The sequence below is a fragment of the Manis pentadactyla genome, chromosome 3 (assembly GCF_030020395.1).
Source record: "Manis pentadactyla isolate mManPen7 chromosome 3, mManPen7.hap1, whole genome shotgun sequence".
NCBI classification, from domain to species: Eukaryota; Metazoa; Chordata; class Mammalia; order Pholidota; family Manidae; genus Manis; species Manis pentadactyla.
The window spans coordinates 41,214,754-41,231,607 of record NC_080021.1 but is presented as its reverse complement, the minus strand read 5'-3'; the positions used below and the strand labels follow the sequence as shown (position 1 = coordinate 41,231,607).

General features: G+C 33.6%; 1 protein-coding gene across 11 annotated transcripts in view; it reads left to right on the top strand.

The window, feature by feature from the left end:
- Nucleotides 1–16,854, top strand: part of VPS13B (vacuolar protein sorting 13 homolog B) — an 876,251-nt gene that overhangs the window by 17,906 nt on the left and 841,491 nt on the right. For all 11 annotated transcript variants that reach the window (XR_005022793.2, XR_008996232.1, XR_008996233.1 and 8 more), the window contains exon 3: nucleotides 12,385–12,528. Coding sequence is in view for 8 of the 11 variants with exons in the window: in XM_036876002.2 (XP_036731897.2) it covers nucleotides 12,385–12,528 (144 nt within the window). In the remaining 3 variants the exon portion in view is untranslated. The remainder of the gene's footprint in view (nucleotides 1–12,384; nucleotides 12,529–16,854) is intronic.

Genomic DNA, 16,854 nt, shown 5'->3' with positions numbered 1-16,854 from the left:
TTTAATTGGATTATTTGCTTTTTGTTTGTTGAGGTGTGTGAGCTCTTTATATATTTTGGATGTCAACCCCTTATCAGATATGTCATTTATGAATATATTCTCCCATACTGTAGGATGTCTTTTTGTTCTAATGTACAGAAGCTGTTTGCTGTACAGAAGCTTTTTAGTTTGATATAGTCCCACTTGTTCATTTTTGCTATAGTTTCCCTTGTCCGGGGAGATATGTTCATGAAGAGGTTGCTCATGTTTATGTCTAAGAGGTTTTTGCCTATATTTTTTTCTAAGAGTTTTATCGTTCATGACTCACATTCAGGTCTTTGATCCATTTTGAGTTTACTTTTGTGTATGGGGTTAGACAATAATCCAGTTTCATTCTCTTACATGTAGCTGTCCAGTTTTGCCAACACCAGCTAGTGAAGAGGCTGTCATTTCCCCATTGTATATCCATGGCTCCTTTATTGTATATTAATTGACCATATATGCATGAGTTCTTATCTGGACTCTATTCTGTTCTGCTGGTCTATGGGTCTGTTGTTGTGCCAGTACCAAATTGTCTTGATTACTGTGGCTTTGTAGTAGAGCTTGAGGTCAGTCAGTGTAATTTCCCCTGCTTTATTCTTTTTCAGGATTGCTTTGGCTTTTCTGGGTCTTTTGTCATTCCATATGAATTTTAGAACTATTTGCTCTAGTTCATTGAAGAATGCTTTAGGTCTTTTGATAGGGATTGCATTGAATCTGTAGATTGCTTCAGGCAGGATGGCCATTTTGAAAATATTAATTCTTCCTAGCCAAGAGCATGGGATGAATTTCCATTTATTAGTGTCCTCTTAATTTTCTCTTAAGAGTGTCTCGTAGTTTTCAGGGTGTAGGTCTTTCACTTCCCTGGTTAGGTTTATTCTTAAGTATTTTATTCTTTTTGATGCAATTGTGAATGGAATTGTTTTCCTGATTTCTCTTTGTGCTAGTTCATTGTTAGTGTATAGGAATGCAACAGATTTCTTTGTATTAATTTTGTATCCCCCAACTTTGCTGAATTCAAATATTAATCTAGTAGTTTTGGAGTGGATTCTTTAGGGTTTTTTATGTACAATATCATATCATCTGCAAACAGGGACAGTTTGACTTCTTCCTTGTCAGTCTTGATGCCTTTTATTTCTTTGTGTTGTCTGATTGCCGTGGCTAGGACCTCCAGAACTATGTTGAATAAAAGTGGGGAGAGTGGGTATCCTTGTCTTGTTCCTGATCTTAAAGGAAAAGCTGTTTGCTTCTCGTTGTTAAGTATAATGTTGGCTGTGGGTTTGTCATATGTGGCCTTTATTATGTTGAGGTACTTGCCCTCTGTACCCGTTTTGTTGAGAGTTTTTGTCATGAATGGATGTTGCATTTTGTCCAATGCTTTTTCAGCATCTGTGGAGATGATCATGTGGTTTTTGTCCTTTTTGTTGATGTGGTGGATGATGTTGATTGACTTTTGAATGTTGTACCATCTTTGCATCCCTAGGATGAATCCCATTTGATCATGATGAATGATCTTTCTTTTTGTATTTTTGAATTCGGTTTGCTAATACTTTGAATATTTTTGCATCTATGTTCATCAGGGATATTGGTTGTAATTTTCTTTTTTTTATGGTGTCTTTGCCTGGTTTTGGTATTAGAGTGATGTTGGCCTCCTAGAATGAGATTTGAGAGTATTCCCTCTTCTACTTTTTTTTGTTTTTTTTTTTGTTTTTTTTTTTTGTTTTTTTTTCTTTTTTAATAATTATTTTTTTATTGAAGGGTAGTTGATGCACAGTATTACATTACATTAGTTTCAAGTGTACAACACAGTGATAAAACATTTATATACATAATTCTAGGTTCCAGCTATCACCCTACCAAGCTGTTACATTATCTTGACTATATTCCTTATGCTATACATTACATCCCGGTTACTTATTTATTTTACCATTGGAAGTCTGTCCTTTTTTTTTTTTTTTTTTTTGTGAGGGCATCTCTCATATTTATTGATCAAATGATTGTTAACGACAATAAAATTCTGTATAGGGGAGTCAATGCTCAATGCACAATCATTAATCCACCCCAAGCCTAATTTTCGTCAGTCTCCAATCTTCTGAGGCATAACAAACAAGTTCTTACATGGAGAACAAATTCTTACATAATGAATAAGTTACATAGTGAACAGTACAAGGGCAGTCATCACAGAAACTTTCAGTTTTGCTCATGCATTATGAACTATAAACAGTCAGTTCAAATATGAATACTCATTTGGTTTTTATACTTGATTTATGTGTGGATACTACATTTCTCTCTTTATTATTATTATTTTTAATAAAATGCTGAACCTCCTCTTCTACTTTTTGGGAAACTTTAATGAGGATGGGTATTAGGTCTTCATCAAATGTTTGATAAAATTCCGCAGTGAAACCATGTGGTCCAGGAGTTTTGTTCTTAGGTCGTTTTTTGATTACCAATTCAATTTCTTTGCTGGTAATTGGTCTTTTGGGATTTTCTCTTTCTTTCTCGGTCAGCCTTGGAAGGTTGTATTTTTCTAGAAAGTTGTCCATTTCTTCTAGGTTATACATTTTTTGGCATATAATTTTTCATAGTGTTCTCTAATAATTTTTTGTATTTCTGTGGTGTCCATAGTGATTTTTCCTTTCTCATTTCTGATTCTGTTTATGTTTGTAGACTCTTTTTTTCTTGATAAGTCTCGCTGGGGGTTTATCTATTTTGTTTATTTTCTCAAAGAACCAGCTCCTGCTTTCATTGATTCTCTCTATTGTTTTATTCTTCTCAAGTTAATTTTTTTCTGCTTTAATCTTTATTATGTCCCTCCTTCTATTGACTTCGGGCCTCATTTGTTTTTCCGTTTCTAGTTTCATTAATTGTGAGTTTAGACTGTTCATTTGGGATTGTTCTTCTTTCCTGAGGTAGGCCTGTATTGCAACATATTTCCCTCTTATCACAGCCTTTGGTGCATTCCACAGATTTTGTGTTGTTGAATCATTGTTATTTGTCTCCATATATTGCTCAACTCTGTTTTTATTTGGTCATTGGTCCATTCTGATTTTTTTTTATAGTGGCCATTCTAACAAGTGTAAATGATATGCCATTGTGGTTTTGATTTGCATTTCCCTGATGATTAGTGATGTTGAACATTTTTTCATTTACTTGTTGGCCATCTGTTCTGTATTTTTATGTATTTTTTTAATTGAGCTATAGCTGATACACAGTATTATGTATGCTTCAGTATATAATGCAGTGATTCATCATTTATAATAATTATGAAATCCTCACCCAAACTAGTACAGTCACTATCTGTCAGCACAGGAAGATGTGGCTATATTCTCCATGCTGTACTTCCATTTCTGTGACCAACTTATATTATGAGTGAGATTTTTGTGCCCCTTTATCCCCCTCAACCATGCCACCCATCCACCCAAATCCCTGCCGCATGATAACCACCAGTCACTCTCAGTGTCTGAGTCCACTGCTGTTTATTTTGCTTTTAGATTCCACATGTAAGTCAAATATTATGGTATTTTTCTTCTCCACCTGGCCTGTCTCACCTAGCATAATACCCTCTAGATCCATCCATGTTGTCACAAATGACAGGATTTCTTTCTATTATATGGCTGAATGATTTCTGTTGTGTATATGTGCCACATATTTATCCATTCATCTGTTGATGGACATTTTGGTTGCTTCCATATTTTGGCTATGGTACTTAATGTGGCAATAAACATAGGGGTACATATATCTTTTTGAATCAGGGATGGATTTTTTCTTTGGGTGAGTTCCTAGAAATGGAATTACTAGGGTGTATCATGTTTCTGTTTTTAGTTTTTTGAGGAACCTCCATAATTCTTTCCACAGCGGTTGCACCAACTGACATTCCCAGTCAGTGTAGGAGGGTTCCCTTTTCTCCACATTCTCACCAATACTTGTTATTTCTTATCTTTTGTACAGTGGCCCTTCTGACTCTTGTGAGGTGATAATCTCATTGTAGTTTTGATTTTCATTTCCCTGATGATTAGAGATGTGAGGAGTATGTTTACATGTGCCTGTTGGACATCTGTATTTCTTCTTTAGGAAAATGTCTTTTCAGGTCCTCCACCCATTTCTTACTTGGGTTATTTGTTTTCTTGGTGTTGAGGCATATGAGCTCTTTATATATTTTGGATATTAACCCCTTATCAGATAAATCATTTACCAAATATATTTTCCCATACTGTTGGTGGCCTTTTTGTTCTGTTGAAGGTGTCCTTTGCTATTTAGTTTGATGTAGTCCATCTTGTTCATTTTTTATTTTGTTTCTCTTGCCCAGGGAGATGTGTCCTGAAAAAAAAATTGTTCATGCTTATGTTCAAGAGATTTTTGCCTCTGTTTCCTTCTGAGAGTTTTATGGTTTCATGTCCTACATTCAGGTCTTTAATCCACTGCAAGTCTACTTTGTGTATGGAGTTAGACAGTGATCCAGTTTTATTCTCTTGCATGTAGCTCTCTGTTTGCCCAGCAAAGTAGTTATTGATGAGACTGTCCTTTTCCGATTGTATGTTCATGGCTCCTTTATTGTATATTGGCCATATATGTGTGGGCTTATTTTTGAACTCTTTATTCTGTTCCATTGATCTGTTGGTCTGATCTTGTGCCATTACCATGCTGTTTGATCACTCTAGTTTTGTAGTATAACTTGAAACCAGGTAGCATGATGCTCCCAGCTTTGTTCTTATTTGTCAGGATTGCTTTGGCTATTTGAAGTATTTTGTGGTTAATATAAATTTTAGATTACTTGCTCTAATTTATTGAAAATGCCTTTGGTATTTTGATAGGGTTTGCATTGAATCTGTAAATTGCTTTGGGCAGGAAGGCCATTTTGACAATATTAATTCTTCCTATTCATGAGCATGGGATAGAGTTCCATGATTTGTGTCTTCAGATTTTTTCATCATTGTCTTACAGTTTCCAGAGTACAGGTCTTTCACCTCCCTGGTTAGGTTTATTCCTAGATATTTCATTGTTTTTGCTGCAACTGTAAATGGATTGGTTTTCCTCATTTCTTTTTCTGCTAGTTCATTCTTAGTATACAGGAATGCAATAGATTTCTGTGTATTAATTTTGTATCTTGCAACTTTGCTGAATTCTGTTATTATTTCTAATGGTTTTTTTTTTCTTTTTTGTGGAGTCTTTAGGGTTTTCTGTATATAGTATCATGTCATCTGCAAATGGTGGCAGTTAAATCTTCCTGACAAATTTGGATGCATTTTATCTGCTTAAATTGTCTGATTGTTGCGGCTAGGACTTCCAGTACTAGACTGCATAAAAGTGGTGAGAGTGGGCATCCTTGTCTTATTCCTGATGTTAGAGGAAAAGCATTTAGCTTTTCACCGTTGAGTATGATGTTACTTGTGCGTTTGTCATATATGGCTTTATTATGTTGATGTACATACCTTCTATCCCCATTTTGTTGAGAGTTTTTTTTATCACAATTCGATGTTGAATTTTGTCAAATGCTTTTTCCTCATGTATTATGATAATCATACAGCTTTTGTCCTTCCTCTTTTAAATGTGTACGGTATTCTGTGATTTATGAATATTGTACCATCCTTGCATCCCTGGAATAAATCCTACTTGATCATCATGGATGATGATTCTTCTGTTGGATTTTTGAATTCAGCTTCCTAATATTTTGTTGAGGATTTTTGCATCTCTGTTCATCAGGGATATTGGTCTATAATTTTCTTTTTTTGTATTGTCTTTGTCTGTTTTTGGTGTTAGAGTAATGCTGGCCTCATAGGATGAGTTCGGAAGTACTCTCCCCTCTTCTATATTTTGGAATATTTTAAGAAGGATGGATATTATCTCTTCTTTAAATATTTGGTAGAATTCAGCTGTGAAGCCATGTGTTCCTGGAATTATGTTTGTTGTGTGTTTTTTGATTACCCATTCAACTTTGTTGCTGGTAATGGGTCTATTCAGATTTTCCATTTCTTCTTGGGTCAGTCTTGGATAGTTATATTTTTCTAGGTATTTGTCCATTTCTTTTAGGTTGTCCAATTTATTGGCATATAATTTTTCATAGAATTCTCAAGTAATTCTTTTTTATTTCTGTGGTGTCAATTTTAACTTTCCCCTTTTTGTTTCTGATCTTGTTTGTTTGTGTCTTCTTTCTTTTTTTCTTGATAAGTCTGGCTAGGGATTTGTCTCTTTTGTTTCTCTTCTCAAAGGACCAGCTCATGGTTTCATTGATTTTTTTTTAATTGTTTCATTTTTTTTCTATTCTTACTTACTTCTGCTCTGATCTTTATTATGTCCCTCCTTCTGCTAACTTTGGGTTTCATTTGTTCTTCTTTTTCTACTTTGTTCCATTGTGAGTTTAGACTGTTTACTTGGGATTATTCTTGTTTCTTGAGGTAGGCCTCTATTGCTATATACTTTACTCTTAGAACTGCTTTTGTGGTGTCCCACATATTTTGAACTGCTCTATTTTTTGTTTTCATAATTTTCCATCTAACTCTTGATTTCTTTTATTCATTGATCCATTGATTCTTTAGAGGCATGTTTTCCCTGCACTTGGTTGTCTTTGCTTTTTTTTTCCTTCATGTTACTGATTTCTAGTTTCATATTGTTGTGATCTGAAAAGATGATTGATACAATTCCAATCTTTTTGAATATATTGAGGCTTACTTTGCTTCCTAATATGTGATCTATTCTGGACAATCTTCCATGTGCACTTGAGAAAAATGTTTATATATTGCTGCTTTTTGGTGTAATGTTCTGTATATATCTTAAATCCATCTCATCTAATGTATTGTTTAATGCCATGTTTTCTTTATTTTTCTGTCTGGGTGATCTGAGAATTGATTTAAGTGGGGTGTTATAGTCTCCTAATATAATTGTGTTGCTCTTTCCCCCTTTAGGTCTGTTAGTATTTGTTTTATACATTTATATATATCCTATGTTGGGTGCATAGATATTTACAATTGTTATATCCTCTTTTTGGACTGATTCCTTTATCATTAATTAATGTCCATCTTTGTCTCCTGTTACTTTCTTTGTTTTGAAATCTATTTTGTCTGCTAGAAGTACTGCTACTCCTGCTTTTTTCCCATTTATTTGTATGAAATATGTTTTTCCATCCCTTCACTTTCAGTGTATGTATGTCTTAGTTGGTGAATTTAGTCTATTTACATTTAAAGTAATTATTGATAGGTATGCATATTGCCATTTCATTAACTGTTTTCTGGTTATTTTTGTAGTTCCTCTCTGATCCTTTTTCCCTCTCATATATTTCTCTTGTGATTTGATAGTTTTCTTTAGTGTTATGCTTAGATTTCCTTTTTTCTCCTATGTTTGTGTATCAATTATAGGTTTTTGGTTTGTAGTTATCATAAGGTTCATAGTTTCCTAAATATATAACAGTGATATTAAGTTGATGACTGCTCCATTTTGAACACAATCTAAAAGTGCTAGTTTTTAATTCCTCCTCCTCCACATTTTTATGTATAAGATGTCATAATCTATATATTTTGTGTATCCCCTGACTGATTTTGTGTATAGTTGATTCTACTACTTTTGTTTTATTAACTTCATACCTTCTTTATGTTTTAGTTGGTCTACTCCCTTTACAGTAGTTTTATTTTCACTGATGAAAAATATTTAAACTTAATATACATCTAAAGAAGTCCTTTAAAAATATCCCGTAAGGCCTGATGAGTGATGGTGAATTCTTTTAACTTTCATTTATCATGGAATATTTTAATCTCTCCTTCATTTCTGAATGATAACCTTGTTGGATTCAGGATCTTGGTTATAGGTTCTTCCTTTTTAATGCATTAAATAGATTATGCCACTCCCTTCTTGCTTGTAATGTTTCTGCTGATAAATCTGCTGATAGGCTTATGGAGTTTCCCTTGTAGGTAACTGTATGCCTCTCTCTTCCTGCTTTTAAGATTCTCTTTTTATTTTAAATCTTTGATATTTTAATTACTATATGTATTGATGTTGTGTTCCTGGGGTTATTTTTGTTATTTCTCTGTGCTTCCAGGACCTGAGTGTCTGTTTCCTTCCACAGATTGGCAAAGTTTTCAGCTATTATTTCTTCAAAGATACTTCCTATTCCTTTGTCTCTTCTCTTTCTGGGACCTTCAAATAATATTTGAATATTGTTTTGTTTGGAGTTGTCATAAAGTTCTCTCAGCATCCTCCATTTTTTGAAATGCTTTTTTCTCTCAGTTCTTCAGTTTGGTTGTTTTTCTGTTCTTTACTTTCCATGTCATTGATTTTTCTACTTCCAGTAGTCTGCTATTCATTCCCTCTGTTGTATTTTTCATTTTAATTATTATATTCCTAAGCTCTGCATGGTCTTTTTAAAATCTGTCTCTTTGTTGAAGTTCTCCTTGAGATTGTCAGTTCCTTTCCTCATGTCAGTGAGCATCTTTATGACTGTGTGAAATCTTTATCAAGAAGATTGGTAATCTTTTTTATTTAGCCCTCTTTCTGGTGTCTTTTCCTGTAATTTTTTGGGAACATACTCTTCTCCCTCCTCATTTTGTCTGTGTTTCTGTGTTTCTTCCTTTGTGTTAGAAAGATCCAGTATGCCTTTTAGTCTCAAAAGTAATGGCTTTATGAAGAAGTTATCCTGTTGTTGCCCAGAATCTCAAGAGTCTTTGCTCATCAACATGTCTTCTTTTGCAGTGGAGCCGCAGTTGCTCTTGGTGAGCTGTGGGCAGGGCCACTTTTCTGCCTGACTGAGGGCAGTGGTGGATCTCTGTCAGTAGAGGCTAATAGCTAGCCTCAGTGTTCCCTTTGTGTGCCCTGTGGTCCTTGTGTTGGGATCGTTGTGTATGGCATTGCTCTCTTCCTGCTGGTCAGCAATGGCACCACTGTTGGGATGAGTGTGGCAGGTATGCAGATGAGTGCTGCTGTGAGTGTTAGCTGCCAGTGAGGAAGATGGAGTGTTTGGAGCTGGCTCCCTCAGAAATCTCACCTTTTGGGCTGAGAGATGGCCAGGAAATCTGGAAAAGCCTGTTTCTGCCTTTCAGGCAGCAAAGTTTGAGGCCTGCTGGGTGGGTGTTTGCACAGGGAAGCATGCTGTGGGGCTGAGCTGCCAGTGAGGGAGATAGAGCTTTTGGAGCTGCCTCCCGTGAGCACCTGGCCAGCTGGTCTGAGGGAAAGCTGTGCGAATGTAGTCCACTTTCCCTTTCTCCTCTGGAGGGAGCTTCCTCTGACCTCCACCCCTCTGGCACACTTCCCGCTGCTTGTAAATGTTTCAAACTGCCATCTCTGGTTGGGTCTCAGTGGGACTGATGGGATGTGCCTGTCTTCCATAAGTGACAGGAGTCTCAGCAACCCAGAGTACTCCAACTCTCCCTGGTGTCCAGCCCCATTAATCACCAAAGCTCAATGCAGTATGGACTCCTGTTCCCAGAGCAGAGCTCCTGGGCCAGGTGTTCAGGATGCTTCAGCACTTCTTCCCTCCCTGCTCCATTCCTCTCCCTCCTGCTTGTGGGATGGAGAAGGGCTTGTGTCAATGGATTGTGCCTCTGCCACTTTACCCTTCCCAACGTTGTCTTCTCTTTTTCACCAGGTGTAAATGATTTGTCCTGCAGTCTTCAGGTCATTTACAGAGTTAGATTTATTTGCTGTAGTTGCTTCCTTGGTTTGTGCATGGGAGGAGGTTTCTGCCTTGCCTTCCTATTCTGCCTATTCTTTTCTATCATTTTCTACTTCTTGGCCATTTGTGTAAGTTCTTGTATAATCAACTCATTTACCCAGTTTTAAATTGGATTATTATTTTATTATTTTGGTGGTTGTTGTTTTAGTTCTGTATGTGTTCTAGATATTAACCCATTGTCAGATATATGGTTTGGAAATATTCTTTCCTTCCATAGATTGCCTTTTTACTCTATTGAATGTTTTCTTTGATGCATGAAAGTTTTTTTGTTTGATTTGCTTATTTTTGCTTTTGTTGCCTTTTATAGTCATTTTTAAAGTATCTTTTTTCTGTATTAGAATATTTTGTAACCACCTACTACAGTTAGATTTTTGAGCATTATGCAACCTTCTTAAATTCTTAGCTATTAATATCTTTTGTGTAGTCATATGTGTTTTGGTTTTAGGGATGCATTTCTCCTAATGTGTACATATTAACATATAATGTATTTTGAGAAGAAAAGGAATGAAAAAGTCATTTGTTTTTGGTTACCTTAAGGATGATCTAATAATCCACATTTTTGTATTTCTTTTTGAAGGCATAAAATCTATTTGTCACAACAACTCCATGATGAGGAAATGTAAAGGATATAATATAGTAAGATGACCAATAAGTGTTGAACTTCAAGTAGGTCTCCAAAATGGACCATATGATTCAAAACAATATATTCTAGAATAATATGTTCAAGAATGCTTCCTCTTGTTAATGTTTGGTTAGTAGTTTAGTTGATTAGTTGCATTTTTGAAGACACCAAGGTCTTGAGTTTGATTGAGGTGGTTTTAAAAATTAAAATTTTTTATATTAAAGTATAGACAATGTACATTTCTTAGTGTACAGCTTGTGAGTTTTGACATCTGTCAAAATATATTCATGTAACTGTCAGCCAGGTCAATATATCAAATATTCTCAGTAATTTCTCTGTACTCTTTACCTATTTCACCTGTCCCCTCACTCCCCTGCTCTGTGGCAACTACCATTCTGTTTTTAATTCAGGTCTTTTTAAACTTCTCCCTAAAAAATCCAAATTGGGCCTACAGAGTGCAACTTTAGTAGCCATTTCACAAATGCATCATTGTTACACTAGTCAGGAGTAATAGAGTGGATATTTTGGCTCATTATCCAAATAGATGTATAACCTATGGAGCAGTATTCAATGCTAATAGTGGAAGTATAGATGCAGTATAATAGTGGTTAAGAGCAAAAGCTCTGGCATCATATTTTCCAGTTTTCAGTCTGGCTTTCCTAGATGAGTCATTTTGGGAAGTTACTTGACCTTTCCAGGCCTCAGGTTCTTCATCTGCAAAATGGGTATAATAATATTTACCTTTTGGGGTTCTTATAAGGAGTATATAATTGCATGAGAGTAAAGTGCTTAGAAGAGTATCTGGTACATAGTAAATACTCATTAACCATTGTCTTTGTTATAGACACTGATCAAACTATAGTCTGTGCCAGTTAATTTATACTTGAAGAAATTAACCACATCTTTAAAATTATGGTACTCAGAAATATTTCATTAGAACTGTATAGTAGAAATAGATTTTTAGTATTCTCTCCTGTTTAAAAAAAAAGAATGTGTAGACATACATTAATTAGGTCCACATATTTGTTTTTATAGTAGTACTAGTAGTAATAATTGTTAGCATCTGTATAATGATCTTTGAGGAAGACAGTGTTTTAAGTAATTAATGTAAATTTGTTAGTTAATCCTTAAAGACAGTATTATCCAAATTTTATAGATAATCCAAGGCATATATACATTAAACAAATTGCCCAGTATCATTCCGCTAGCAAGTGGCAAAGGTAGGATTTAAATCCATGTGGATTGGCTCCAAAGTTACTGCCTATATTTGGCTATTTTGCTACTATGTTGCTTAACCAAGTAGGTGGATAATTATTCGTTGAAGGAATAACCTTAGTGTTTCCTAACTTTCAGGGATAGGTACAATAATGTTGCAAGTGTGATTTAAATAAAATTTGTTTTTTTTCTTTGTTGATATGTAACAAAAATTCTATCAGGAAGTGAAATAGGTTATTAGTGTAAGGTGGTTATGGTGATACTTATGTTTCCAATTCTGATCTTCTTTCTAATAATAAGGGAAACCAGCCAGAAAACATTTAAAGTTTATGACCACATAGTATCCAGGTATAATTTTATAATTAGGTAAAAAGCTCAGTAAGTTACCCCTCCCCAAGAATGGTCAGTTTTTATTTTGGCAGGTCACTCTAATTCAGCTCTCCTTTCAAGTTGCCTTCTTGTCCTCTTCTGTTAGTTTAAAATACATTTTGAGTTCATATATATAGTCAGATGTAGATTTTAAATAATATGCCATTCAGTTATCAAAATTACTGCTGTGTACCACTATATCTATTGCTCCCACTACCATATGTGAGTCTTTTTCATATACCAGGTATTGCATATTGTTTCCATTCAACAGAGTAAGAAACACAGTCTTAGATTAAATATTTTATTAAGTGTAACTTGCACTATGCTTTTAAGTTTATTATTAATGATAATTTAACAAATTATTTGCTAGTTTTTAATGAACAATAAATCTCAAAATATTTTTGTGTCAAATTTCATTTCTCTTTTCAGAAAGTAATTTCAATTTTAGAATGAAAAAATATTAGTTACTTACTAATTTTTATTTACTATTTTGTGTTTTAAGGAATTGAAGTTACCATTCACTTTTTTGAGTGGACATATTCACGAATTAAGGATCCATGTACCATGGACAAAACTGGGTTCAGAACCAGTGGTAATTACCATCAATACAATGGAATGCATTTTGAAACTTAAAGATGGAATGCAGGTATGAAATTATTGAACCTAGTTGTTTGTTAACCAATTTTAACAGTTACTAGCATTTTATATTTCTTTAATTTTTGGTATATGTCAATTTTTACATAAGCAAATCTTATATACTTACTGTTTTTTATATGCCTATTGACATAATATGATTAATAGCAAAAGGGTGTTCTTAAATTTGGATAAACATCCCAACAGATATTCTCATACTGATTTTACTTAATTTAATCACAGCCCTAATAAGGATCATGTAGATTGCTTATTACCTTTATCAACTAGAATTAGGGCCCTGATTGTATCCAATTTTTAGGTGAAGATTTTTGAATTTTTGCTAAAAAACTATAATTTTTTATTTACATGACATTTCTAAATGATGTGAAAATTTATCAAGTTGTTTTTTTGAGAAGATGAAAATATATACCATATACTTTTTACCAAATTTCACTGTGTCTTTGAAATTTTAGCATCAGAAGCTGATTTTTTTTCTGACACTTATTATTTTTTTTTGGTCCATGTTACACTCCTTTTTGTAAAAGTGCACTTCTTTTTAATAGACATTTTTATAAAAAGTTTTCCAATCTAGGAACCAAACAGGTCTAGACAGCAGCACATTGTGATTAATTTTTTGAATTTTATCTTACAGAAAAGTAGTGTTTCTTTCATTTTTACTTTTTTCCTTAGCTCATATTTAACTTTCAGTTAGACTCAAGTGAATTGATGAGTATTACTAAATTGACTCTTTTTGTAAGCACCTTTAATCAATTTGTGTATCTTAAATATAACTTCAATCTCTGTGAAATTAGATAATTTATGAATTGTTATAATCATTTCCTATTTTAAGTAGATACTTTGAGTATCATATCAACCACTGGGCTTTAGTTTTTTCCTTTTATAAAATCTTTGATTCTAAATCTTTATTACCAACTTAACTAATAGAGTTCCTGGAAGTAAGTAGACCAATTCTACAGTCTCATGAAAATTTATTTTGTGAATTTTAAATATTTTGGAGATTGAGTTAGAAATCTGTAGGTAGTTATATTGCAGTAAAGTTTTACTTTCCATTTATATTTGCTAATACTTAAATGGTTCTTAATCATCATCTGTCCTTGGAATTTAATTTTTTGAGAAGAGTCTGGACTTTCTTATGCCACCTATGCAGTGGTCCATACTAAGAGAAAAAAAAATCCAGACACTAAGTATTTTTCAATGGGAAGGTGGAAGTTTCAAGGCCAGCCAGATGTCCCATAAGAAACAGATTTTAAAAAGGGCAAATTATAACTAATTATAGAGGCTACAGAAAGAGATTTGTAACACATGGCTTAGTGCAACCTAGAATTAATGTTTGATATTGGACCAATGCAGATGGCTACTGTGGGAATGATCAGATTTCTTCCTTGCATCTTGCATGGTATTTGAGACTTGAATTTTGTGGTGTTGGTACAGCAAAAGGTCAGGTGTCATGAATGTAAACCACTCTCAAAACAAGTATTTTTTTACAGATGTTAGAAACTGAGGTAGAAAGGATTTTTGAAAATTGCAGTTGACATTTGAACAAGTTATTCAGCAATATATATCCGTGGAGAGTAATATTTGGGTTAGTTATTGGAATTAATTTTTCAGTAAAACATTATATATGAAACATATTTTTAAACAGTTTATTTTCCTATTTTAAGCATTGGTTAATATATAGTGGGAAATTAAGTTTAAAAAAATGTATTGGTACAACTAAGCCCATACGTAGTTTATTTCAAGTTGTTGCTTTGTAGAATCAGAATGAAGAAAAGACTTTTCCAAATAAAATTAATGTGGGATGGTAGATTAAATGAAAGGGCCTTTGGTGTTACAGATATGAATCTGTTAAAAGTCATACTATTAATATATGAGGATGCAATAAAATAAAATTTAAAAGTTAGAAACCCGAGGTTTCATTCAGAAAACATTACAAAAATAAGATACTGCTAAATGCCTTGATAAGAGGGCATGTCTAGATTGTAAAGTTCAATTTAATTTTACCAATATTTGTTGATTTCCTACCCTTCAGTGGACTGAAAAGTGTTGCTAAGATTATTTATGTAATATGTTTGTATAATTTTCTCTGAAAAAGATACTTAGAGATTTATCAGGATTGTGACTCTAGTGACAATAGTTAACAATATACTTATTGCCCTATATGTCTTTGTAATAAGTTTTAATTATAGATTTTTAAAAATAAGATCAACTTGTATTAGGTAAAATAAAGGCCACTTTGATGTTGACACTGAATTATTTTTAATATATTGTTATTTCACTGAGAAAATATTAAATACTATTTATTCTGAGAGACATATATGTGTGAGTCATTATACCTATCAGATCCTGCAGATTTGTTACTTGTGACCTGGTTTTTTGGACTTGAGATTTGGAATTTGATTCATGACACATCATCAATGGTCCAGGTCTGACTTTATTTAGCTAGTTTAGTCTGCTCTAGTCTCATCTAGTAAATACTTATGGATTCAGCACACAGCTCAAAAATGAAGACATTATCAGTTCCTACAGTTTATCACTTGTTCCTCTCCTTTTGTGTATTCTTGTTCAGCATCTGTGGAACTCATCTGTAAAATAGGGCAAAACTTGCTACATAGTTCTTTTATTTTGTGACTGGATATGCTTTCTTTGGTCATTGTGTTAAGTCTTAAAAAAAGCTGCTTCAACCTAGAGAGTAGTGCATTTGTTTTTTGAAAGTAGTTTTTCTGGTTTTTCTACTGCCTACAAACTAAACTTTAAAAATCTTTTGGCATAATAAATGTAACCATTTGGAAGGCTATTTATAGAAGTAACACTGATTCATAAAAAACACTTAGAAAATCTTTTCAACCTAAATCAGAATTTTAAAATATCATTAAAAATTTGAGGTAAATAATTAATCTTTTGGTTAATGTATGTACTTTTAATCCATGATTAGTTGGAATGATAGAATAATCTTACTGGTCCACTTTCCTTGCATGTTTGGTGTTATAGAATCTGTTTTTGACTTAAGTAGTTTCAAAGAGAATAGAGAAGTGTCATGTATTGTTCTTAAAATTTGGGTACTACTATGCTGGAGGAAGTATTGGTTGAACTATTAACAATATTTATATGATTTTTTAACACTTTAATTTTCTTAAGTGAGACTGGATGAATCTGATTGACTATTGCTGTGGTTTGAATGTTTTCTTTCGGAATTCTTATGATGAAATCCTAACTCTCAAAGATGAAGAGGTGTGGTCTTTGGGATATAATTTAGTCATGAGAGCTCCACTCTCAGGAATGAGTGAGTGGCTTATACAAGAGGTTCCAGAGAGCTAGTCCCTTCTACTATATGAGAGCACATTGAAGATACCAGCTGTGAACCAAGAAGTGGGCCTTCAACAGACCAAGTTGACACCCTGGTCTTGTACTTCCCAGCCTCCAGAACTGTGAGAAATGAGTTTCTGTTGTTTATAAGCTACCCAGTCTGTGGTATTCATTATAGCAGCCCTAAAGCTACTTTTTCAGAAATTCAGGTGGAGCTCACCTTACATAGTTACCTTTTTCCTTTTTTTTTGGTGAGAATGCTTAATCTCTTAGCAAATTTCAAGTATATATACTTTCAATATAGTATTTTTAACTATTGTCACCATGCTGTACATTGGATCCTTAGATATTACTGAGCTTAGTACTCTTTGACTAACATTGCCCATTTCCCCCAGGCCCTGGCAACCACCATTCTAATCTGTTTCTGTGAGTTTGACTTTTTAAAAAATTTTTAAGATTCCATATATGTGATATACAGTATTTGTGTTTGGCTTATTTTACTTAGCATAATGCCCTCCAGTTTCATCTATATTATAAAAAATGGCAGGATTACTTTCTTTCTCATAGCTGAACAATATTCCTTCATATGTATATATGTATATTTGTGTGTGTGTATATATATATACACATATATATGTATATATATATACACCACATTTTCTTTATCAGTCAGTGGACCCTTAGGTTGTTTCTGTATCTTGGCTATTGTGACTAATGCTGCAGTGAACATGGGAGTGCAGATACTTCTTCAAGACAGTGACTTTTTTGTTGCATTTCCTTTGCTGTGCAGATGCTTTTTTTAGTATGATGTAGTCCCTTTTATTTTCTTGCTTTTGTTGCCTGTGCTTTTGATATTATCCAAAATATCATCAAGACTGATATTAAGGACTGTGTTTTCTTCTAGTAGTTGTATAATTTCAGGTCTTACATTTAATGCTTTAATCCATTTCAAGTTAAATTTTGGGGGTGGTGTAAGGTAATGGTATTAAAAGTTAATTTTTTTTTTTTGCATGTG